Genomic DNA, 18,246 nt, shown 5'->3' with positions numbered 1-18,246 from the left:
CGTTGTTAAAATATGAAATATTTAATCAAAATAAAATATTTGTTACATATTAAAGAATAGCATTACACTTTTCATAATAATACTATCACCTCATTTTAAAAATTAATGGCCATATTACATAATAGCCTGTTATTTCTCAAAAGAATAGTTATTTCAAAAAGGCCTTTTTATTTATTGAATTTTGACACTTTTGGGCTTCCATACAGGCACATTTCTGCAGCAGTCCAACGACATTTCATCACGTTTTGAAATCGAAATAATCCCAACAAATCAAATTAGTAATTGTGACGAGGATTCAAAGTCCAATGCTTTTCAGTGGGCGGGGAGCGTCATTTTCACGGAGGTGGCCGCCATTGTGACTCATGACGTAATCGGAAGCTGGCGGTGCCGTTTTGCTCGCGCTGGCCACGCGTTGCAATACAGTAGTAGAAATAGACGGTTGAAAAACTTGACCTTGCGACCGCCAGTGAATAGTAGGACTACATTTCCCATAATTACTAGCTGCAAAAGAAGGAAGTATTTCTAGTTCCCGTCAATGGCGATGGCTCGCTTTGCAGGATTTGCATATGACAGACCGTGCTTCAGGACCTCTTCACAGCGAATAAACTAAGTTTTTAAAAATAAAACAAAACAGAAGAACAACTTTTATGTAACGGAGAGAAACTTTAGTGTGTTAATTGCACAGACAGTAAGCTTGATATTTGCTTTCATATCGAGATCATTGCTTTATCGCCTCTTGTGAAACACGTTCATTGTTATGTAGTGTTGACAGCAGTTATTGATACACAAGGTAGGAAATGAAACATGGTTAGGGTTAGTAGCACACATTACACAGACATTTCGCATACGACGTTGTGAGATTTGAACCCTGGACCTCAGGGTTCGCAAACCGCGTACCTAACCGCTCGACTAGCGGTACGACTGAGGGTGACCGCCGCTCTGTGTCCATATATATGAAAGAATAGGATTTTCAGCGCCAGGGGGCGCGTCTGTCGGCAAGCAAAAGACAAAACTGCGCAGAGACCGGCCGACTGCGTTGCCACCGTGGTCTGGAGGTTAGCGCTTCTGCTTGAGACGTCGCAGGTCCCGGGTTCAAATCCAGCAGCGGCTTGCTACCCTTCACTATACTGATGCATACAGAACTGCAATTGGGCATGTTGGAGTTGCAATCAAAGTGCAGTTTTGTTATTCAATTAAAAAAAGAAAAAAAAAAAAAGCTGAAACACAATCCTGCCTTCTTCTGCCACCACCCACTAACCCCGCCCACTCGTAGAAGCATTCCACGAGTAGCATTCTAGTGGGATTCGCCCCTCCCACTACCCACTAGCATTCTACTAGTAGCATTCCAGTAGCATGCTAGTAGAATGCTAGTAGGAAGCTATTGGGTAGTGGGCGGGGCTTCGCTGTACTGTACTGTACTGTACGAGCATTCTACTAGTAGCGTGCTAGTAGAATGCTAGTAGAAAGCTAGTGGGTATTCTATTAGTAGTATTCTTGTAGCATGCTAATAGAATGCTAGCAGAAAGCTAGTAGAAAGCTAGCTACCCAGTAGCATGCCAATAGCATGCTAGTAGCATGCGGGTAGACTGACGAGCCATTAAATTTGGTGAAATTTGTGTATTTAATAGTGCTGTTAAAGCATTAATCAAATTAATCAATCAATATATATACATATATATATATATACATACATATACATATATATAGTATTATGTATTAATGCAGAATATTTTGACAGCAGCTTTAGCTGACAGATGGTTACGTTAAAGGTAGCACAGGTTGTTTGAGAAATAAACACAACAGTATGCATTGAAGTAAAGCATTTAATGTTGATATTCAGAATATTTGTATGCAAGTAATGATTAGAAAAAAAAAGAAAAAAAAAAGAGCATCAGTATGTGCAGGGGACCAAAATCTGTTGACATCAACATTAAATGTCAAAAGAATTAACATTTAACAGGTGCACTTTAAATTTGACTGGAAAAAAAAAATGACAAAAAGCCTTTTTAATTAAGCGATCAATCAAAATCCTAAAATGTGATTAATCTGATTTAAAAAAAAAAATCATTTGACAGCTCTAAATATTTTGGAAGTTTGAAAATCTGCTCACCCTGGTCTCGACATCCAGACAGGTAGCACCCAACATCCCACCACAGATTAGACAATATTCAAGTAATTTATCCTAAAAAGTGATGTATTAGCAATGTTAACATCTTTACACAAACATTCAAGGTATTCATGTCAAACTGGTCCCTCTTCACATGAATCAGTAGTAGCTTTTAGCCTACAATTGGTCCCCTGGGCCTTCAAAGTTGAATTGTTTCAGGTGATCTCAAGCTGAGGGGACCGAAAGGGAGGCGGCGTACCTCAGCTTGAGATGTTGAGGGCCACGTGAATGCAGACACGGCGACCTGAAGCGCACACTGACCGCAGCAGAAGAGCCAGCAGGAGCTTGCCCGTCGTCTGCAGGAAGAACAACTCGGACGACAACAAAACCATCACTTTATTCACAACAGCAGTACACATTTGTGAAAAATGCCATACATGTTCATTCGACATGCTTTATTAGACAGCATGCTTGGCAAAATGTAGTGCAACATTATACATATTTGTAATTATTAAATGCATCGTACATGTTCTCCCTCTCCAAAGTCTAAAACTGACAGCTTGCAAATGTTACTTTTTTTTTTTTTATTCAAGCAGAAAAGCATATTTGGAACAGACAAGTAAAACAAGCTTCAGTTGTATCCATAATTAAAAAAAAAAAAAGCAAAAAAAACAAACAAAAAACCATTTCATAGACGTAGACACCGGCTACCTTTTTAGTGTGTGGGGGTGGGGTAGACAAGCATGCAGTCAGTGTGAGTTGGTGCACACCCAGTGAGTTGGTGACAGAGTGGAAACGAACATCGCGAGTCTCACACAAGACATTCTCCCTCCCTGGAAGGTTGCTGGCTCTGCTCTTCAACACTTGCAGCATCCACAAGCACCTTTGTGGGGAACAGAAAACAGACTCTTGTGAACGTGTCATCTGTGTTGACACACAATCAACTGCACACTTGCCTCAATAGCAATGAAGACGTTCATTTGGAGCTCCTTTGTGTACATTTATTCTTCTTCAGCCTGTAACAGAAGAAAAAAAGGTTCGATTAATGTTGCTCAATCATGATGCAAAGCCTGCACTGCACAAACCAAAAAGCTGCTCAGCCCCCAAACAACTTCACCAACTTGTCACTCATCTTCTCAACCTGCAAAACAAGCAGACAAATGCACATGGTCACTGTTGACTTTTGATGCTGCCACTTGACGGACTCCGCCTCCTTCCTGCAAGATGAATTCAAGTGCATTTGTCGAGCCAGTTAATCACAAATAGCATCTCAAAAGGGCTTCTTGAGCCCACAGCTGGCGAAATTAAAAGGTTTGTGGTGGCATCTCCCGACCTAAACGCCATCTGAAAGGAAAACATAAAAAATCTCAACAAGTGGACCAGTGAACCCCAAAAAGACTGCTCTGCATTAGCTAAAAACAAATTCTTGTGCAAGAAGAAAACTGTCAAAATGAGTCGTGTACTTGGTTCAGGTCCTCTTGTACGAGCGGGTGCAGAGACAAGCCTAAAAATTGACAAAAAAAGGGCTCAATATGACGGACTTGTGCCTGAAATGCAACCGACATTGTGCAAAGCCACTTTCAAGTAGCCATCAATGGAACAAAACTGAACCCAGACAAGCCAAAAACAATGACAGAGCAAGATCTTGCAAACACTAACCACTCTCCCCACACTTTGCACACAAACAACGAAGGCATGCCACAAAGCTCCATATTCTGCCCCCTCCTGGTCGCAAGTCAGACAGCTTTGATAGCAACAAACATCTTGTGTCAAGTCATCTTTCTGGTGCCAGCCACTTGGTTCCTAAATTGCTGGGGAAAGAAAAGAAATGTCACGAGTTATGCGCTAACTTCATATTGCTTATTTCTTGACTTGCCTGATGTGTTTCATGAGGCTGCTCAACACAAGCACACAAACGCGGCCCTTTTTGTGCAACTGCTGCGGTTGGATGTGATGGCCCCTCCCACAACCTGCAAGAACATTTGTGCAAAACAGAAATGAGTCTCAACAGCTTATCAAAGGTTGGCGACGTCCGCTGACCTTAAGCATCCAAGGAGAAGCGAAAAAAAAAACATTTGAGCAACTTGGAGACGAGAGCGGAGACGGCTGGACCAATCGGCTGCAACGGATGACAAGTGTTAGACAATGTTGACACAAAGGCCTGACACCTTTGATTTTATTGTGCTCACCTGGCTTTTTCTTGACCCCCCCCCCCCCAAAAAAAAAAAAAAAAAACACTTGTGTACTAACTATATTGGTCCACTTCCTCTTGGTTCCCCTCACGAAAGCTGGTGCCTCCACAAGCCTGAAACACAGAGTGGGACAATTTCATCATTGATTTCAATTTGTGCTTATTAACATATCGTGCTTCCTCAAATCCTACACTGGCCTTCAACTGTCGTCAACAACAACAACGTCTGGATCCAGACAAGGCACAAGTGCAGACCACCTGACGCAAGACAACTCCAACCGTCAGCTCTCGGAGCCCTGACCAACTTGTCCTCATTTCAAAGCAACCTTTCCAGTCCAGCACAAAATTGTCACCCAGAACCAAAGTCAACCAAAGCGCGCCTGGAACTCCCCACACATCATACAATTCATATAACAAGTCAAGTTTTATGTGTGCGCTTGATTCTTGACTTGTTCCTTTGCCTCCTCGTGCCATCTGGCTCATCATCCAACCTGCAAAAGACAAACATGCCATTAATTGTGTGCTGGAGGGAACTTTATTTCATGTGTGTTTGTATATTTGACCCTCATACAATCCATGTTGAAACAAAATAAAATGACCCAGACTGCCAAGTTTAGCAGAAAATTACACATAGAAAAACAAAAAATAAAAAACAGTGCATAAGACAATATCACATTCACAAGTTTGCAAAACAAAAAACAATCAAGGAAAATAAATGACAATATTAGATAACCCTTCACATGAATTGTAAGATGGAGATGGTGGGTGGCTGGGTACAATTCTTACAAATTCAATAACTCAGAGTTGAAGGGGGAAAAACAAAAACATTTGACCACGACAGCAAAATTCACAAGCCCAGACAAGGAAATGACCAATGATGGGGGAGAAAAAAAAAAAAAAAAAAAAAAAAAAAAAGACAAAAACAAAAACAAAAGTTACACACCACCAGAAATAAAACGATATTCAATAGACCCAATCAACAATTAGTTAAACAACAAAAGACCTTACAGTTCAGTACAAAGCCTTCAGGTGTGTCATTTACAACAATGGAAGAAGAAGAAGAAGAAAAAAAAAAAAAAAGCTGGCCAGCATTAAAACCAAACAAAGCAAATACATTTGAAATGGTGGCAAAAGTACCCAAATTAATTGCAAAATAAAGCAAAGTGAACTGAATTGTGACGTGATGTGATCAAACCTCAAATGTTTGTTGTGTCCCTGTGAAGCTAAGCTAATGTTAGCTTCACAGTTCATGCAGCCAGCAGCTTACCTGCATTTGACAGATGAAGGTAAACGCCACCGGTTGGTTTGGACTTTTCACTTCAAGACAGTCCTGCAAGAAGCAAATATACGTGTCACTGTAAGAAACGGGAACAAACGCCGGCCAAACATTTGCTCGCGTGCTAACTTACCTGAGAAAAGGCCACACGTGTCGGCACCATCTTGCCTAACCTGTAATCCCGTCGTGCACACCTGTCTCCAATATCACCTATCAAAGTCTTCTTCTGCTTAATTGAACGGCGCTCTCTTCTGCTTGTTGAACGGCGCTTTGCACACTTGCGCCACCCGGTGGCCCGTCAGCTTTGCTGCTTTAACGCTACAAAAAAAAAAAAACAAAAAAAAAAAAAAACAAAAAAAAAACCTTCATTCACGTGTATATTTATTTATGTATTTGTTGCACGGTGTCTGGTGTAAGGAGGACTTACCAAGAATGAAAAAAGCTGTTTTGACTCAATTTTGGCGTTGACAACCGAGCAGGCTATTTCACCAAAGCACATTCGCCACTTTCATTTTCGTTACAAAAATTATTTGTTTTTTAAAGATTGTTTGGAAGTGTTTAACTAGCTCCAACGGATTTCCCGAAAATTGTACAAATAAACATCTTTTTGTTGTATTATTTATTTATTTTTGTTGCGTTGTCAAGACAACCTGTCAACCGCACATTTTTTGCCTTAAAGTGATTTGAACCTTCTCGCTTCCCGTAGGCATCCGGTTCAGCAAGTTCGCAATTGTAGTCCTGTCGTTTGAGTGAGTATTTTAAACAAATTTAAACTGCCGTTTAATATGTGTATGGCTAATACACGACCTAGAAGGATGTTGATAACCCTTGAGTTTGTTTATTGTTACTCGCGAGGTCACTGGAAGCTCGCTTGCTAATATGTCAACAAAGCCTTGTGGCTCGGCAGCTAGCTCGCTAGCTAGCACGCCCACAAATAGCACTCAGCTGCCAATCAAAAGTCAATCAAGGAAAACGCGTGACTTGAATGTTTGGTGTATTCTTCTCCAAACAGAAGCTTTGATGGCCAAAATGAAAGCGAGTGATGGCTTCACACGCTACAAATTGCTACATCCTGGACATCTCGTCATCAACATCTTCTACAAAAGGTAACACATGCCTATTTTGCTTCTTTTTTGTTCGATGTAGCTGGTGGCGAGTGGATCAAAACATTAGGTACACGTGCGCAAACTGCAGATAAAAATACTACTAATAATTTCTGAGTATTGGTTTAAAAATATGTATCTATTAGACCACTTGTCCTAAAAAAAAAAAAAAAGAGTGCAATTGTTTAAATATTGAAAAAATACATATTTATTGAAATAAGTCAGTGTCTCTTTTGGTCATTGGATATATGTTTGAAAACAGATATTAAAAATAGAAAAACGAATTTCTAATATCATTTTTGTTTTAAAATAGAAACACCAAAATTTACATTCAGCTCGATTTTCTCGTTTGGTTGTTTGGAACGAGCAAGGAATAGAATTGAATAGAATAGAATTCAACTTTATTTTCAATGCACTGTCACAAGTTCAGAACAACGAAATACAGTTTGCATCCATCCAGAAGTGTTTTAGCAAAAATGAATAATATATTTTAAAAATAAGACAAACAGTATATACACATTATTGCAGGCTATTAATATGTATTCAGCATTGATAAACAAAATATTTCTAATTATATATAATATAATTGTATATGACTATCTCTACAGTATTAACAGATATTTATTTATAGTAGTGCAATTATGATCAGGAGACAGTGTTCAGGAGTCTAACAGCAGTGGGGAAGTAGCGATTCTGATATCTATTAGGAAAAGCCTAATCATAGTTTGATTATCAATTTTATTTTAAAAACGTAAATAGGATACAGCACGACGCACAAATATAAAAAAAAAAAAAAAAAGGCTCGTATTTTTGTTTTCCATTCCGGAAGTTGTCACCGCGAGCATTTCTCATACTGGCCAGGAGATGGCGACACTGTCATCTAAAAACGATATTGATTCTGTATGACTCCAGTCAAAATTCCACAAACGGTAACTAAACACGTGGAGATGATGATGGTGACAATAATAATAATAATAATAATAATAATAATAATGATAATAATGATAATAACAATAACAACAAGGAAAATCAGACATTGGTTTTAAATTGTGATTTGGAAAAACGTATAAAATGCTCATTTTCTTTCGTATTATTGTCAAATTTGAAGTGGAACGAGGGAAGACTTCACACTGTGATCCTTTTGCGTTTTCCAGTCCACAGCACCATGCTGCATTCATTTCCAAGGCAGACTTTGTGGAAAATAATGAAATAAATAAAATAAACATAATTTTATATATATTTTTTTTAATTCAAACTTCCATTACTCTAGTGCCAGTTGCACTTTATCATGTGTTATCTTCAAAAAGAGATCCAAATTTTGCTGATACCCCCAAAACAGCTTCAAATTTACTTTGGGTATATATTTTTTTTTTTTTTTTTTTTAGGCGTTTTAGGTTTAAAAAAAAAAAAAAAACAGGCCTGGACAAAAACATTAAGGTAGTACAATAATAATAACAGTAAATGTCAACATAGTTTTAATAACACCTGATGGGATTATTTTAAGGAGAACATCAATACAAATTGCTCAAAGCACCACTCTGTTCAAACACGTCATTTCTCAACTTAATTGAATGGCCAATGGCTTGAAGAAAAAAAACAAACCAAAACAGTAAAACATCATTGTCACTACAAAGCACACAAAACCGGAAGGAAAAATATTGAACTTTTTTTTTTTTTTTTCGTTATAATTTTAAAGAGTCCAGATCCTCACATTCTCTGTCCATATACTTCTTCAAATGTGAAAAAAAAAAAAAAAGATCATAGAGCAATCTGGAGCAACAGGGCGCATTTTTATTGATTTATTTTTTTGGCTGGCATTTTCTGACATGCGAGCGAAACCCTGAGAATGCAGTCATGAGCAAACTTGAAGTGATAGTGGAGACTATGTCCGAAAATGTTGCCCAAATGACCGCTTACAATTTGAAGATATCGGTCATGCTCATCCACAACCTTCAACATGTCCTGAAAGTCACATTATTTTCAGTCTTAGGGGCACCATCATTTAAAAAAAATAAAATAAAATTGTCCAGGCATGTTTCATGATTTAAAAAACAAAACAAAAAGTTCATTTATTTATTTCTGCTTTTTAAGTTTTTTTTTTAAAGTTTTTTTTTTTAACTATTTTTAAGTTCTCTCTTTCTCTCTTTCTTTCTTTTAAAAAACATTTTATTCCAAGTGGTACTTAGTGTTTGTGTAATTTTGGCTGGAGATGGTCATACACAGGACAATATCGTTTGTTTGTTTTTTTAGACGCCAGTGTCGCCATCTCCTGGCCAAGTATGAGAAATGCTTGCGGTGACGATTTGTGTGTCTATTTTCGTGTCTGAAATACAAATCGAAAAGAAAACTGTAATTAGACTTAGACTCAATTACCCGTTCCAGACATCCAAACAAGAAAATCAAGATGTATTTCAATCTATTTTCAAATAAAAATCAAATGACGAGTTGTTCTCTTATTTTTCATTTCTGTTTTCAAACAAATATCCAAAGACCAAAAGACACGGACCGTTCACCTGCACGAGATACAGATAATACAAATACTGCTTATACATTCTGAATATTGGTTTCAAAAAATATGTATGTCATAAAAAAGATAAATGTTTAAATATTGGGAAAAAAATGTTTGATATAGTTAGACTAATGCCGTGTGACACGTTCAACGACTGGTCGCCTGTTGTCCGGGACGGTTCACGACCATCACGACGAAAGCTTGTTAGAATTTTTGCTCGTCGTGACGCATAATGTGACATACCGACATCGTCGTCCGTTTGGTTCCATAGCAAATTGACCAATAGCGAAGGGAGCGAAACGTCAATCACACACTGAACAGCACTTTATAGCTCTTTATATTAGCATTTTTATTTTATTTTATTAGCATTTGTTTATTTATTCGTGTATGTATTTATTTATCCCCTGGATATTTCATGGGCTGGGGCCAGACAGGTGCATCTCGAGGGGAAAAAAAAAAGAAAAAAAAAAGCTCCCCGCTGCAGCGCTGCGGCTGCACGGAGCGCGCACGCATCCGTGCAACCCGTCAGGCAACGGCGACGTGAATAGAGGAGCAAAATATATTGTGACTGTTGTTCTAATAATTTCAGAGATTTGGTTTGGGCATATGAGTAGGGATGGGCACATATTTAGTGAGGATCTATCACATTTTCATATCGTCGGGCCAGGCCTCGCCGCCTTAACTGTCACACGCTCTCACTTGAAAGTTGTTTTTTTTTTCCCCCTCGGAGTGAGTGGCGTACTATCCAATGCACCGTACTAAAACAAATCAAATATGAATAAATGAAGCAATATAAAAAATACTCAAACAATATAATATTTCAGTGTTTGATAAAATAATAAAACAAGATGTCATCCCGCAAATTAATGAACAAAATAGGCTATATTGCCCCGGCGCATGTAGGCCTAAATAAATTAAAATACATTGTTGGCTAAATCATTAAACACTATTGAGGAGCAGGGAGCGCAAGCAATGCGATCACATCACACTTGTCCCATGCGTGCTCCATTCACGCAAACACTCCCTGTCCTTGGTTTGTTTGTTTTTTTGTTTTTTTTGGTCCAACCTCCCCGACAAACAGTGGCCGACGCGTCTCTCTTGGCAAGACAACACGCGATGATCGGCTGGTATCTTGTTGCGTTCAGACGTGTAGTGTGTTGTCTTGCCAAGAGAGACGCGTCGGCCACTGTTTGTCGGGGAGGTTGGACCAAATAAAAAAACCAAAACAAAAAAACAAACAAAAAAAAGAGGCAAGGACAGGGAGTGTTTGGGTGAATGGAGCACGCATGGGACAAGTGTGATGTGAGCGCATTGCTTGCGCTCCCTGCTCCTCAATACTGTTTAAAATATGATTTAGTAGCCAACATTGTATTTTCATCTATTTAGGCCTATATGCGACGGGGCAATATAGCCGATTTTGTTCATTAATTTTCGGGATGACATCTTGTTTTATTATTTTATCAAACAATATTATATTGTTTGAGTGTTTTTTTTACTGCTTCATTTATTCATATTTGACTTGTTTTACGGTGCATTGGATAGTACGCCACTCACTCCGAGGGGGAAAAAAAAACAACAACTTTCAAGTGAGAGCGTGTGACAGTTAAGGCGGCGAGGCCTGGCCCGACTATATGAAAATGTGATCGATCCTCACTAAATATGTGCCCATCCCTACTCATATGCCCAAACCAAATCTCTGAAATTATTAGAACAACAGTCACAATATATTTTGCTCCTCTATTCACGTCGCCGTTGCCTGACGGGTTGCACGGATGCGTGCGCGCTCCGTGCAGCCGCAGCGCTGCAGCGGGGCGCTTTTTTTTTTCTTTTTTTTTTCCCCTCGAGATGCACCTGTCTGGCCCCAGCCCATGAAATATCCAGGGGATAAATAAATACATACACGAATAAATAAACAAATGCTAATAAAATAAAATAAAAATGCTAATATAAAGAGCTATAAAGTTCTGTTCAGTGTGTGATTGACGTTTCGCTCCCTTCGCTATTGGTCAATTTGCTATGGAACCAAACGGACGACGATGTCGCTATGTCACATTATGCGTCAAGACGAGCAAAAATTCTAACAAGCTAGACTTTCGTCGTGATGGTCGTGAACCGTCCCGGACAACAGGCGACCAGTCGTTGAACGTGTCTCACTAAATAGGAACCACCACCATCATCATCATCATCATCATCATCATCATCGCCACCATCATAAGTGATGAATTGTTTAACGCTTCTTAATTTCCTTAAAGTCCACATACAAACTGTTTAAATATTGATATGGCTTTAATATCAGGTATTGTAAAATGTAAAGTGCAACCTCCTTATGTAACCATTTTTTAAAAACTGCTATTTTTCCCATCTGATTTATAAGAGTGGAGATCAACATTTATTTTCAAATTACAGACCTATAAATTTGTACTGTCACAGTTGTAAAAAAAAATAAATAATAATAATAATAATAATAATAATAATCCAGCAAAACTATTTTGACATAGACCAACTCTATGGCAGTGTTTTTTTTTGTTGTTTTTTTTTTGTTTTTTTTTTAACAATTAAAAAAGATTTTACAGTAATCATAAGCCATTTATTGTGCATTCAAATAAAGTCCTGCTTTGGAATAAAGGGATGTAAAGTTTTTATTTAATCCAATTAATTGCCAAAATAATGGACCGACTAATCGATTATTACCCTTAGTTGCAGCCATCATTAAGAGTTTTATATTTAGCGTGAACATTTTTTTTCTCTTGCAATATAAAATCTGAATATTTCACTTTGACATTTTTTGAGCTTGAAATCTTGTTGAAGCCATTCCTTGTGGAAGGGAAGACACACACACACAAAAATAAAAAATAATAATAAATAAATAAAATATGTCCAGCACGCTGAAAAGACTGATGACTGATCAGTTAGTGGACAAAACTCAAAATATCGAATATATAAAAAAAAAATTAAAAAAAAAAAATATATATATATATATATATATGAAGATAAATATAACACTTGATTCTGAGAAGAAAAGTTAAGTGTACCACAATTATTAAATCATTTAAAATAAGAGATTTGAAGAATGTGATATTCAAGTTTGTATGTCTGAAATATTGTAAGATATATATTGTCAAGGTCAAACTGTTTTTGGAAAAAGGTTTCATAGTTTTGAGATGGAAAATATCTTTCCAAGATCATTTTCCATGTTTAAGACTCTTATTTGTGGAATCAGTCGTGAAGGTGAAGGAATGATGGAGGAGCACTTTGTTGCCTGTTGACATCCAATTTGAACGCGTTTGTCATATTTTGCCATGTTGACATCCGATTGTTATCAGGATGTGAAAAGGGAGGAGAATCTTACTCACTGCTTTTGTTTTTGTTTTTGTCTGCATGATTGACAGCCTGGGGGAGCTTTCAGCAGCCCACAGACAGACTGGACGGGCGGACAGACAGACAGACGGCAACCTGCATTTGGACACATGATGATTGTGAGTACATGCGCAGTGTTGTGTGCTTGACGAGATGGAAGCGTCCAATTTTCTTCATCTGTAGCCACAGTTGACTTCAATCTGTACTCTTGAGCATGCCAATAAGAAACCAAGATCAAAGTTTGATGTATTTGAAAAGTGTGGTAGTTTTGGAGTGTGAAACAGGCGATAAACTCCGTGACATTTTCATTTGGTGCAAATGACAGCAGGTTCAAATCAGTATTGATTTATGTTTTTTTTTAAACTGTAGGCAACAAGAAAAGCAAAACTGTGAAAACATTGCCATCTTCTGGCCAGAAAATGCAATTGAGATTTAAATTTAATAATATAGCCTTAAAAAAAAATAAAATAAAAAATTATACTTTATTCAATACTTTCGCTCGGGGGTAATAAAAATAGATGTGAAATGAAATAAATATGTTACATTTAATGAAAGCAGAAACAGTCTTCATTTTTTTTGTATTGCTTACAATATCTAATTGACAGAAAATAAAAGCCTGAGTTCGTAAAGGAAGGCCTAATTCCCAGAAATGTACACTTTATGTATGTGAAATTTTGCCAAAAATGATAAATAAATGAACCAAAAACACATTTGCTTTGCTTTTTTTCCACTTTCTTTCAACAAAACCAAAACTAACATTCTTCCCAAATAAAACCAAATCTTTGTTAAAGTAAGTTCTTCTAAAAGAAAACAGAAAAAAATGACATGTTGAGATTTCCAAAATAATTGATAATATCGGCGAATATATGGACTTGGTCGTATCATGACGTCATGTTGGAAAGGATCCTGCTTCAGAAATAGCTGTCTGAGCTAAAATTGTTCATAAAGTGAATCAAAGAAGAAGCACAAGGTGATTGTTAGATGTATCCAGGATTCAGTTTAGCTTCGTCTGCCGGGAGAAATTGCTACTTTTGATGTGAGGATGAGTTCATGATGTATTCTACAAACGATGGACAACTCCAAAAGGTGCAATTGCATTGTCTGGCCTGAAGATGGCAGTGTTTTGCAACTTTGCATCGCTCTCCTCGTTGCCTCCAATTAAAAAACAAAACAAAAACACTGATTTGAACCTGCTCTTATTTCCACAAAATAAAAAAAGTTTCTCGCCCGTTTTACACTTCACACTTTTCAAATACATCAAAGTGTTATTCTTTGTTTCTTGCCCATAGTTCACACCTTTTCTCGAAAAGAAATCATTCACTTCATTAAAAAATAAATAAATAATGTTTTTTTTTTTTGCATGGCTGCTCATTTATCCATCTTTTCAAGTGTCATTTGAGAAGCGTTGACATGTCATGCCTATTTTTGGTCAGGTTGACATTTGTGCTGTCACATGACTGCTTTTCACTTGACATGCCTCGTTAGCCCTGACGACCAGTTTTTGCTTGGACAATAAACTCCTCTGACAGTCTGCCAAAAGCTTCTCCGCCACTTTTCAGCAACTTTTTATTTTTATTTTTTTATTGATTTATTTTTTGCCCACCTGTTGGCTCCGTCTTTTTTTCCCCTTTCTTTGTGTTTTTGAATGAACTTGTGATTTGAAAAGGTGTGTGACGATGTCACAAACTTGTCACTTACTTTTGATCCCAGCACGTGCCAGATGTCGGATGTGGTGTCCGTGTGTCAGTGGAAGGAAGTCAGGTGACAGGTGAGCTCCTTCAGCTGAGTTGATTCCACACATGCAAAAAGCATCTGAAATGTTGTCAAGGTTTTGTTAAAAATAAATGACTTGTTAACTTGAACAGACGTCTTTTGTATTTTATCCGTCAATGTGCCCTCAACTGCTTTGGTTCGTCAGAACAAACCATGTGAAAGGTTCTTGAGGTGAGAGTTTGCCAGCAGTCACCAAACCAATGTGTCATCGCATCTTACTCGGCCCGTTTGCTCTCCAAATGGTCAAATTGATGTCACTTGCTGTCCAAATGTTGACATTTTCATCACTTTGTCAACCATAAAGACAAAAAGTCTTGTGTCCATTGTCGTGACTGATGTGCACCTCTCAGCTCAAGACTCAAAATGGCTTCCAAAAGCTCTAACTCCGCCCCAATTTTGGCTCCACCAATCAGCAAGCGGCTCAAATTTGCATAACCACGCCCACCTCAAACCGACCAATCACAACGCACGATTTTGCAAACTTTTGCAATTCTGACCAATCACATCGCTTCAAAATTCTATAGCCACGCCCATTTATACTGACCAATCACAGCGCTTCTTTTTGCAGAGCCACGCCCACTTTTTAACCAATCACAGCCCTTTAGCCTCATTGCTCCACCCACTTCCAGAGCTATCAGCCAATCAGCAAGCAGTATTCCCGCCTTGTCCCACCCAATCTGACAAAAAAAAATCCTGGGGAGAAAAAAAAAAAAAAAAACCAGGGGGAAAAAAAAATCCGAAAAAAAAAAAAAAAAAAAAAAAAACAGGAATTTTTTTTTTTTTTTTTTTTTTTAATTCCTGAATTTTTTTAAGTTTTTTTTTTTAAGTTTTTTTTTTTTGTCTAAGTTTAATTTATTTTTTTAAAGTTGTTTCTGTGATGTTTGAAAATGACAAAGAGTTGAAGTGTTCTTTTGTAATCAAGCTTTATTTTTGTTGCAGAGTAAACATGAAATGACAAAGCAAACAAAAGCGACAAGTCCGATGACGTTCTGCTTGTGGTCAACAAGTCAGCCAGGAACAAGAAGGTGGACCTAAGACAAAGAAAACAAAGTGAGTCACAAAGTTAAGTCACCTTGTAGTGCAGAAAAAAAAAAAATTGGGGCATGAAACTTACCAAGACAAGTTGTTTTCTGGAACTTTGTTTCCACACTGCTGCATTTTCAGGAAGCTCATCACCTTCCTTGCTGCCTACAGGAAAAAAAGGGGAGGAGTTCAAGTTGCCATGATTGTGCAATGAAGCGTGTCAACATTTACCTTGTGGATGCGAAATCTGAACTTGTGCGCACTCTTGTCCAACTTCGGCTGTGAACAGGTAAAACGTCAGTCGTCCTCCACACTGGACACAAAAATTCAACGTGAGCTAATTGAAAGCTGAAATGAAACTTGTCTTCTCTTACCAGCTGAGGACGACTTCCAATCAATCAGTCTGCTTTCACCTTGGAGAATTCCTGCAGCGAAATTTGAAACAACCAACATGCAAACAAGTGGACACCATGGCAAGCACACAATCACTTTTTTTTTTTACATAATTAACCTTGTGTTGCAGCAGCTCGTCAGCACCTGTGAAGAGGACTGACAAACTTGCACAACACAAACAAGGGACCAGTCAACAAAATTATTTATTTTCTTTTATTTTAAACAAACATTGAAAATGGAGGCAGTTTTGAGCACCATCTGCAACCAGTTGTCTTGATTGCAGATGCTCCGACAGGTGCCATGCTGATGCAAAGAAAAAAAAGGCGCAGGTGAGTGCACTTTCAAAGGTTAATTGTCAAATTTCTTTAGAGCTTACATCATCCATTGGTATTCATGTTGGACACAAGTTGGTAGTGTTTTTCCCCATCGACTGCACCAGCGCCATCTAGAATTTGAAAGTAAAAAAAAACTGGATTGATCAAGTGAAATGTTTGCAACAGGTCCAAACCTTTTGACAAAGACAAGTTTGATTTGCACAGGTGGAGCCCTGCTGCGTCAATCAGGCTCTTCAGCACCACAAGAACACGCTGGAAGGTAAAGTAGCTTGTTGAGCAGACTTCTACAATCCTGGTCCTTGAGGCCGAGTTCTTGCAGGTTTTGCCGACTTCTTACCAGTCTTGTTCCACAGCTCTGTCATTTCGTCCAGATTTTTTGGGCCAAGGTCGTTGTGCCTGGAGTGACGCAAGAGGGTCAAGGTTCAATCATATGCTGAAATAAAGGTGTCAAACAAATTCTGCACTCTTGTGAACGTGTTTATTTCACCAGTGACGACGACTCTTCCACAACGACTTACAGCTGCTGGCCTGAAAGAAACGACAACATTGGTGTAAGCATTTTAAACAACCTTACAAGATAGTTCATCTTACCTCAAATGTTTAGCAGGAGGAGAACTGCAAACATCTCATGAAGCCACACCTCAAACGAAAGCAAGGCAGCCATTTTGGAGCCTGTAGACAAGTAAGAATCAAACAACCTGATATTTGATTTAGTTTAAAAACGCACAAATTCCACCTTTTTGCAGTCAATCTGGCCGTTGTGTTGAAGATACAAACCTGTGGACAGAAATGAGACAAATTAGAAACACGTGATACAAACTGGTTTGCTTGTGAATCAAAGTTGAAACGCACAGCAAGTCGGCCATTTTAGGCTCCATTTGAAGATTCCCACCTGTAGACAAACAATTAGACAATTATCATGCATGCATGTTAATCTGCTCGATTCAGTCCGTGTAAATGTTACATTTGTGTCTACTTACCTTCCGGAAAACGGCCCTTGCCTTCGTCGTGAAACTGAAAAAAGGTGAGAGACAAAAACGAGGGCGTTTTAGTGCAGTTTAACATGTTTAGCATTTTAAGTAGCAACGCTGGCGCAAACGTGTTAGCAAGATGCAAGCACGCCAAAAGTGCTGCATCGCGTTAAAAGGGAGCAAAAGAAGTGAATTTGAAAAAGTTAAAATAGCGAACACTCACCTGGTCAAAGTGTTGGACGATCTTGTGGAAATTCGTGCGGAGCAGCAGGAGGACGAAGACGACGCGATGCTGTCTGAGGTGAGAAAGAACGACTGGCGCGTTGCTTCCGCCTTAAATAGGTTTCCGGTGGTGACGTCACGAGGAAATAAATAAGTTAAAAAAAACAAAAGACTTTTATTTAACAAATAAACACGGAGAAAGTGAGCTATGTTGCATTGAGAAAGCGAGAGGGATTCGTTCAAAGTGATTTATAAAATACGCGTCGGGGTTTCGTACCCGGGTCGCCTGGTCCGGAGACATCATCGTTAACCACTCGGCCATCAGTTCTGACGATCATTTTGTTTTGGAGGTTATATTCATCAAGCATTGGAGTGACGTAGGGGTAAATGTGTTAACCAAAACTTAAATACGACCAAACGAGCGAATATTTTTACTTCTCGATGGTCGAGTGGTAAATGACTTTGCGAGTGAATCAGCAGGCTCGGGTTCGATTCTTGCTCATGCCCACTTTTGAATTGTAAATTGAGAGCACTGGGGATCGAACCGTGATCGTCTGCACACCAGGCAAAGTTTTTACCGCTCGACCACCTTGTCAGAGTCACGGCGACTTTTCTTTTGGTATTTCAAGTGATAAAGAAGCCCATCTTTCCACATGACTTCGACTCGTCCATTCGTGCTTGTTTCTCCTTTCGCCATCAAAGTGAATATTTAGCAAAGTCAAAATGTAAAGTTCACCTCCATCACTAAACTTGTCCTGCCTTATCCATTTGAAACATTTTATTGCCCATTCCCTGAAAAAAAAAAAATAGCTTCCACATTAGCACTATGTCCATCCATCCATTTTCTTGACCGCTTATGTCGCGGGGGGTGCTGGCGCCTATCTCAGCTGGACACTGCTATGTCTTCCATACAAATAATATATATATTTCAATTGTAAACTTTGCCATGACTTGATGTGAGCATATTTGTCATGCTTTTCATTGTC

At 38.4% G+C, this 18,246-nt stretch overlaps 2 protein-coding genes and 1 long non-coding RNA gene across 25 annotated transcripts; 1 reads left to right on the top strand and 2 right to left on the bottom strand.

Moving 5' to 3' along the window:
- Positions 1-1,845: 1,845 nt before the first annotated feature.
- LOC144007611 (uncharacterized) lies at positions 1,846-6,236 on the bottom strand. 16 transcript variants are annotated; one of them, XM_077507395.1, is made up of 9 exons: positions 6,002-6,236; positions 5,708-5,892; positions 5,566-5,628; positions 4,358-4,412; positions 4,148-4,226; positions 3,767-4,077; positions 3,571-3,611; positions 3,064-3,451; positions 2,487-2,990 (listed from the first exon to the last, which is right to left on the bottom strand). In XM_077507395.1, exons 2-6 carry the CDS (start codon positions 5,735-5,737, stop codon positions 3,939-3,941), a joined length of 366 nt encoding a protein of 121 aa, XP_077363521.1. In that variant the 5' UTR covers positions 5,738-5,892; positions 6,002-6,236; the 3' UTR covers positions 2,487-2,990; positions 3,064-3,451; positions 3,571-3,611; positions 3,767-3,938. The 16 variants fall into 16 exon arrangements, 13 of the variants coding, with proteins under 13 accessions (XP_077363516.1, XP_077363521.1, XP_077363526.1 ...); XM_077507400.1 differs by having other exon boundaries at positions 3,064-3,611; positions 3,767-3,918; positions 3,984-4,077; XM_077507401.1 differs by lacking the exon at positions 3,571-3,611 and having other exon boundaries at positions 3,064-3,123; positions 3,767-3,918; positions 3,984-4,077.
- LOC144007614 (uncharacterized) lies at positions 6,172-16,555 on the top strand. 4 transcript variants are annotated; one of them, XR_013280245.1, is made up of 10 exons: positions 6,173-6,323; positions 6,587-6,680; positions 12,576-12,662; positions 14,254-14,311; positions 15,256-15,366; positions 15,481-15,628; positions 15,717-15,812; positions 16,016-16,061; positions 16,272-16,326; positions 16,421-16,555. It is a non-coding gene; the product is annotated as an uncharacterized LOC144007614 (long non-coding RNA). The 4 variants fall into 4 exon arrangements; XR_013280244.1 differs by having other exon boundaries at positions 6,172-6,323; positions 15,511-15,628; positions 15,717-16,061; XR_013280243.1 differs by having other exon boundaries at positions 15,717-16,061.
- LOC144007613 (uncharacterized) lies at positions 15,223-17,682 on the bottom strand. Of its 5 annotated transcripts, none has more exons than XM_077507405.1 (14): positions 17,538-17,682; positions 17,262-17,371; positions 17,048-17,081; positions 16,920-16,959; positions 16,804-16,844; positions 16,659-16,739; positions 16,555-16,595; positions 16,109-16,463; positions 15,988-16,035; positions 15,851-15,896; positions 15,714-15,764; positions 15,571-15,652; positions 15,431-15,504; positions 15,223-15,347 (listed from the first exon to the last, which is right to left on the bottom strand). In XM_077507405.1, exons 1-6 carry the CDS (start codon positions 17,580-17,582, stop codon positions 16,668-16,670), a joined length of 342 nt encoding a protein of 113 aa, XP_077363531.1. In that variant the 5' UTR covers positions 17,583-17,682; the 3' UTR covers positions 15,223-15,347; positions 15,431-15,504; positions 15,571-15,652; positions 15,714-15,764; positions 15,851-15,896; positions 15,988-16,035; positions 16,109-16,463; positions 16,555-16,595; positions 16,659-16,667. The 5 variants fall into 5 exon arrangements, with proteins under 5 accessions (XP_077363531.1, XP_077363532.1, XP_077363533.1 ...); XM_077507406.1 differs by having other exon boundaries at positions 15,571-15,618; XM_077507407.1 differs by lacking the exons at positions 15,223-15,347; positions 15,431-15,504; positions 15,571-15,652; positions 15,714-15,764; positions 15,851-15,896 and having other exon boundaries at positions 15,917-16,035; positions 16,109-16,319; positions 16,405-16,463.
- Positions 17,683-18,246: the final 564 nt, after the last annotated feature.

The sequence above is a fragment of the Festucalex cinctus genome, chromosome 19 (assembly GCF_051991245.1).
Source record: "Festucalex cinctus isolate MCC-2025b chromosome 19, RoL_Fcin_1.0, whole genome shotgun sequence".
In the NCBI taxonomy this organism is placed as follows: domain Eukaryota; kingdom Metazoa; phylum Chordata; class Actinopteri; order Syngnathiformes; family Syngnathidae; genus Festucalex; species Festucalex cinctus.
Note: the sequence above shows the minus strand (reverse complement) of the source record. Positions and strands in the feature narration are given on the sequence as shown.

Excerpts from the sequence above, each read along its gene's own strand:
- LOC144007611 (XM_077507390.1), bottom strand. The coding sequence starts at position 5,737 with ATGGTGCCGACACGTGTGGCCTTTTCTCAG. Across the intron at positions 5,629-5,707 it reads CACGTGTGGCCTTTTCTCAG|GACTGTCTTGAAGTGAAAAG; the intron begins GTAAGTTAGCAC and ends TGCTTCTTGCAG. Across the intron at positions 4,413-5,565 it reads CCTTCATCTGTCAAATGCAG|GCTTGTGGAGGCACCAGCTT; the intron begins GTAAGCTGCTGG and ends TCTGTGTTTCAG.
- LOC144007613 (XM_077507405.1), bottom strand. The coding sequence starts at position 17,582 with ATGGCCGAGTGGTTAACGATGATGTCTCCGGACCAGGCGACCCGG. Across the intron at positions 17,082-17,261 it reads TCGTCCAACACTTTGACCAG|TTTCACGACGAAGGCAAGGG; the intron begins GTGAGTGTTCGC and ends ACCTTTTTTCAG. Across the intron at positions 16,960-17,047 it reads CAAGGGCCGTTTTCCGGAAG|GTGGGAATCTTCAAATGGAG; the intron begins GTAAGTAGACAC and ends GTTTGTCTACAG.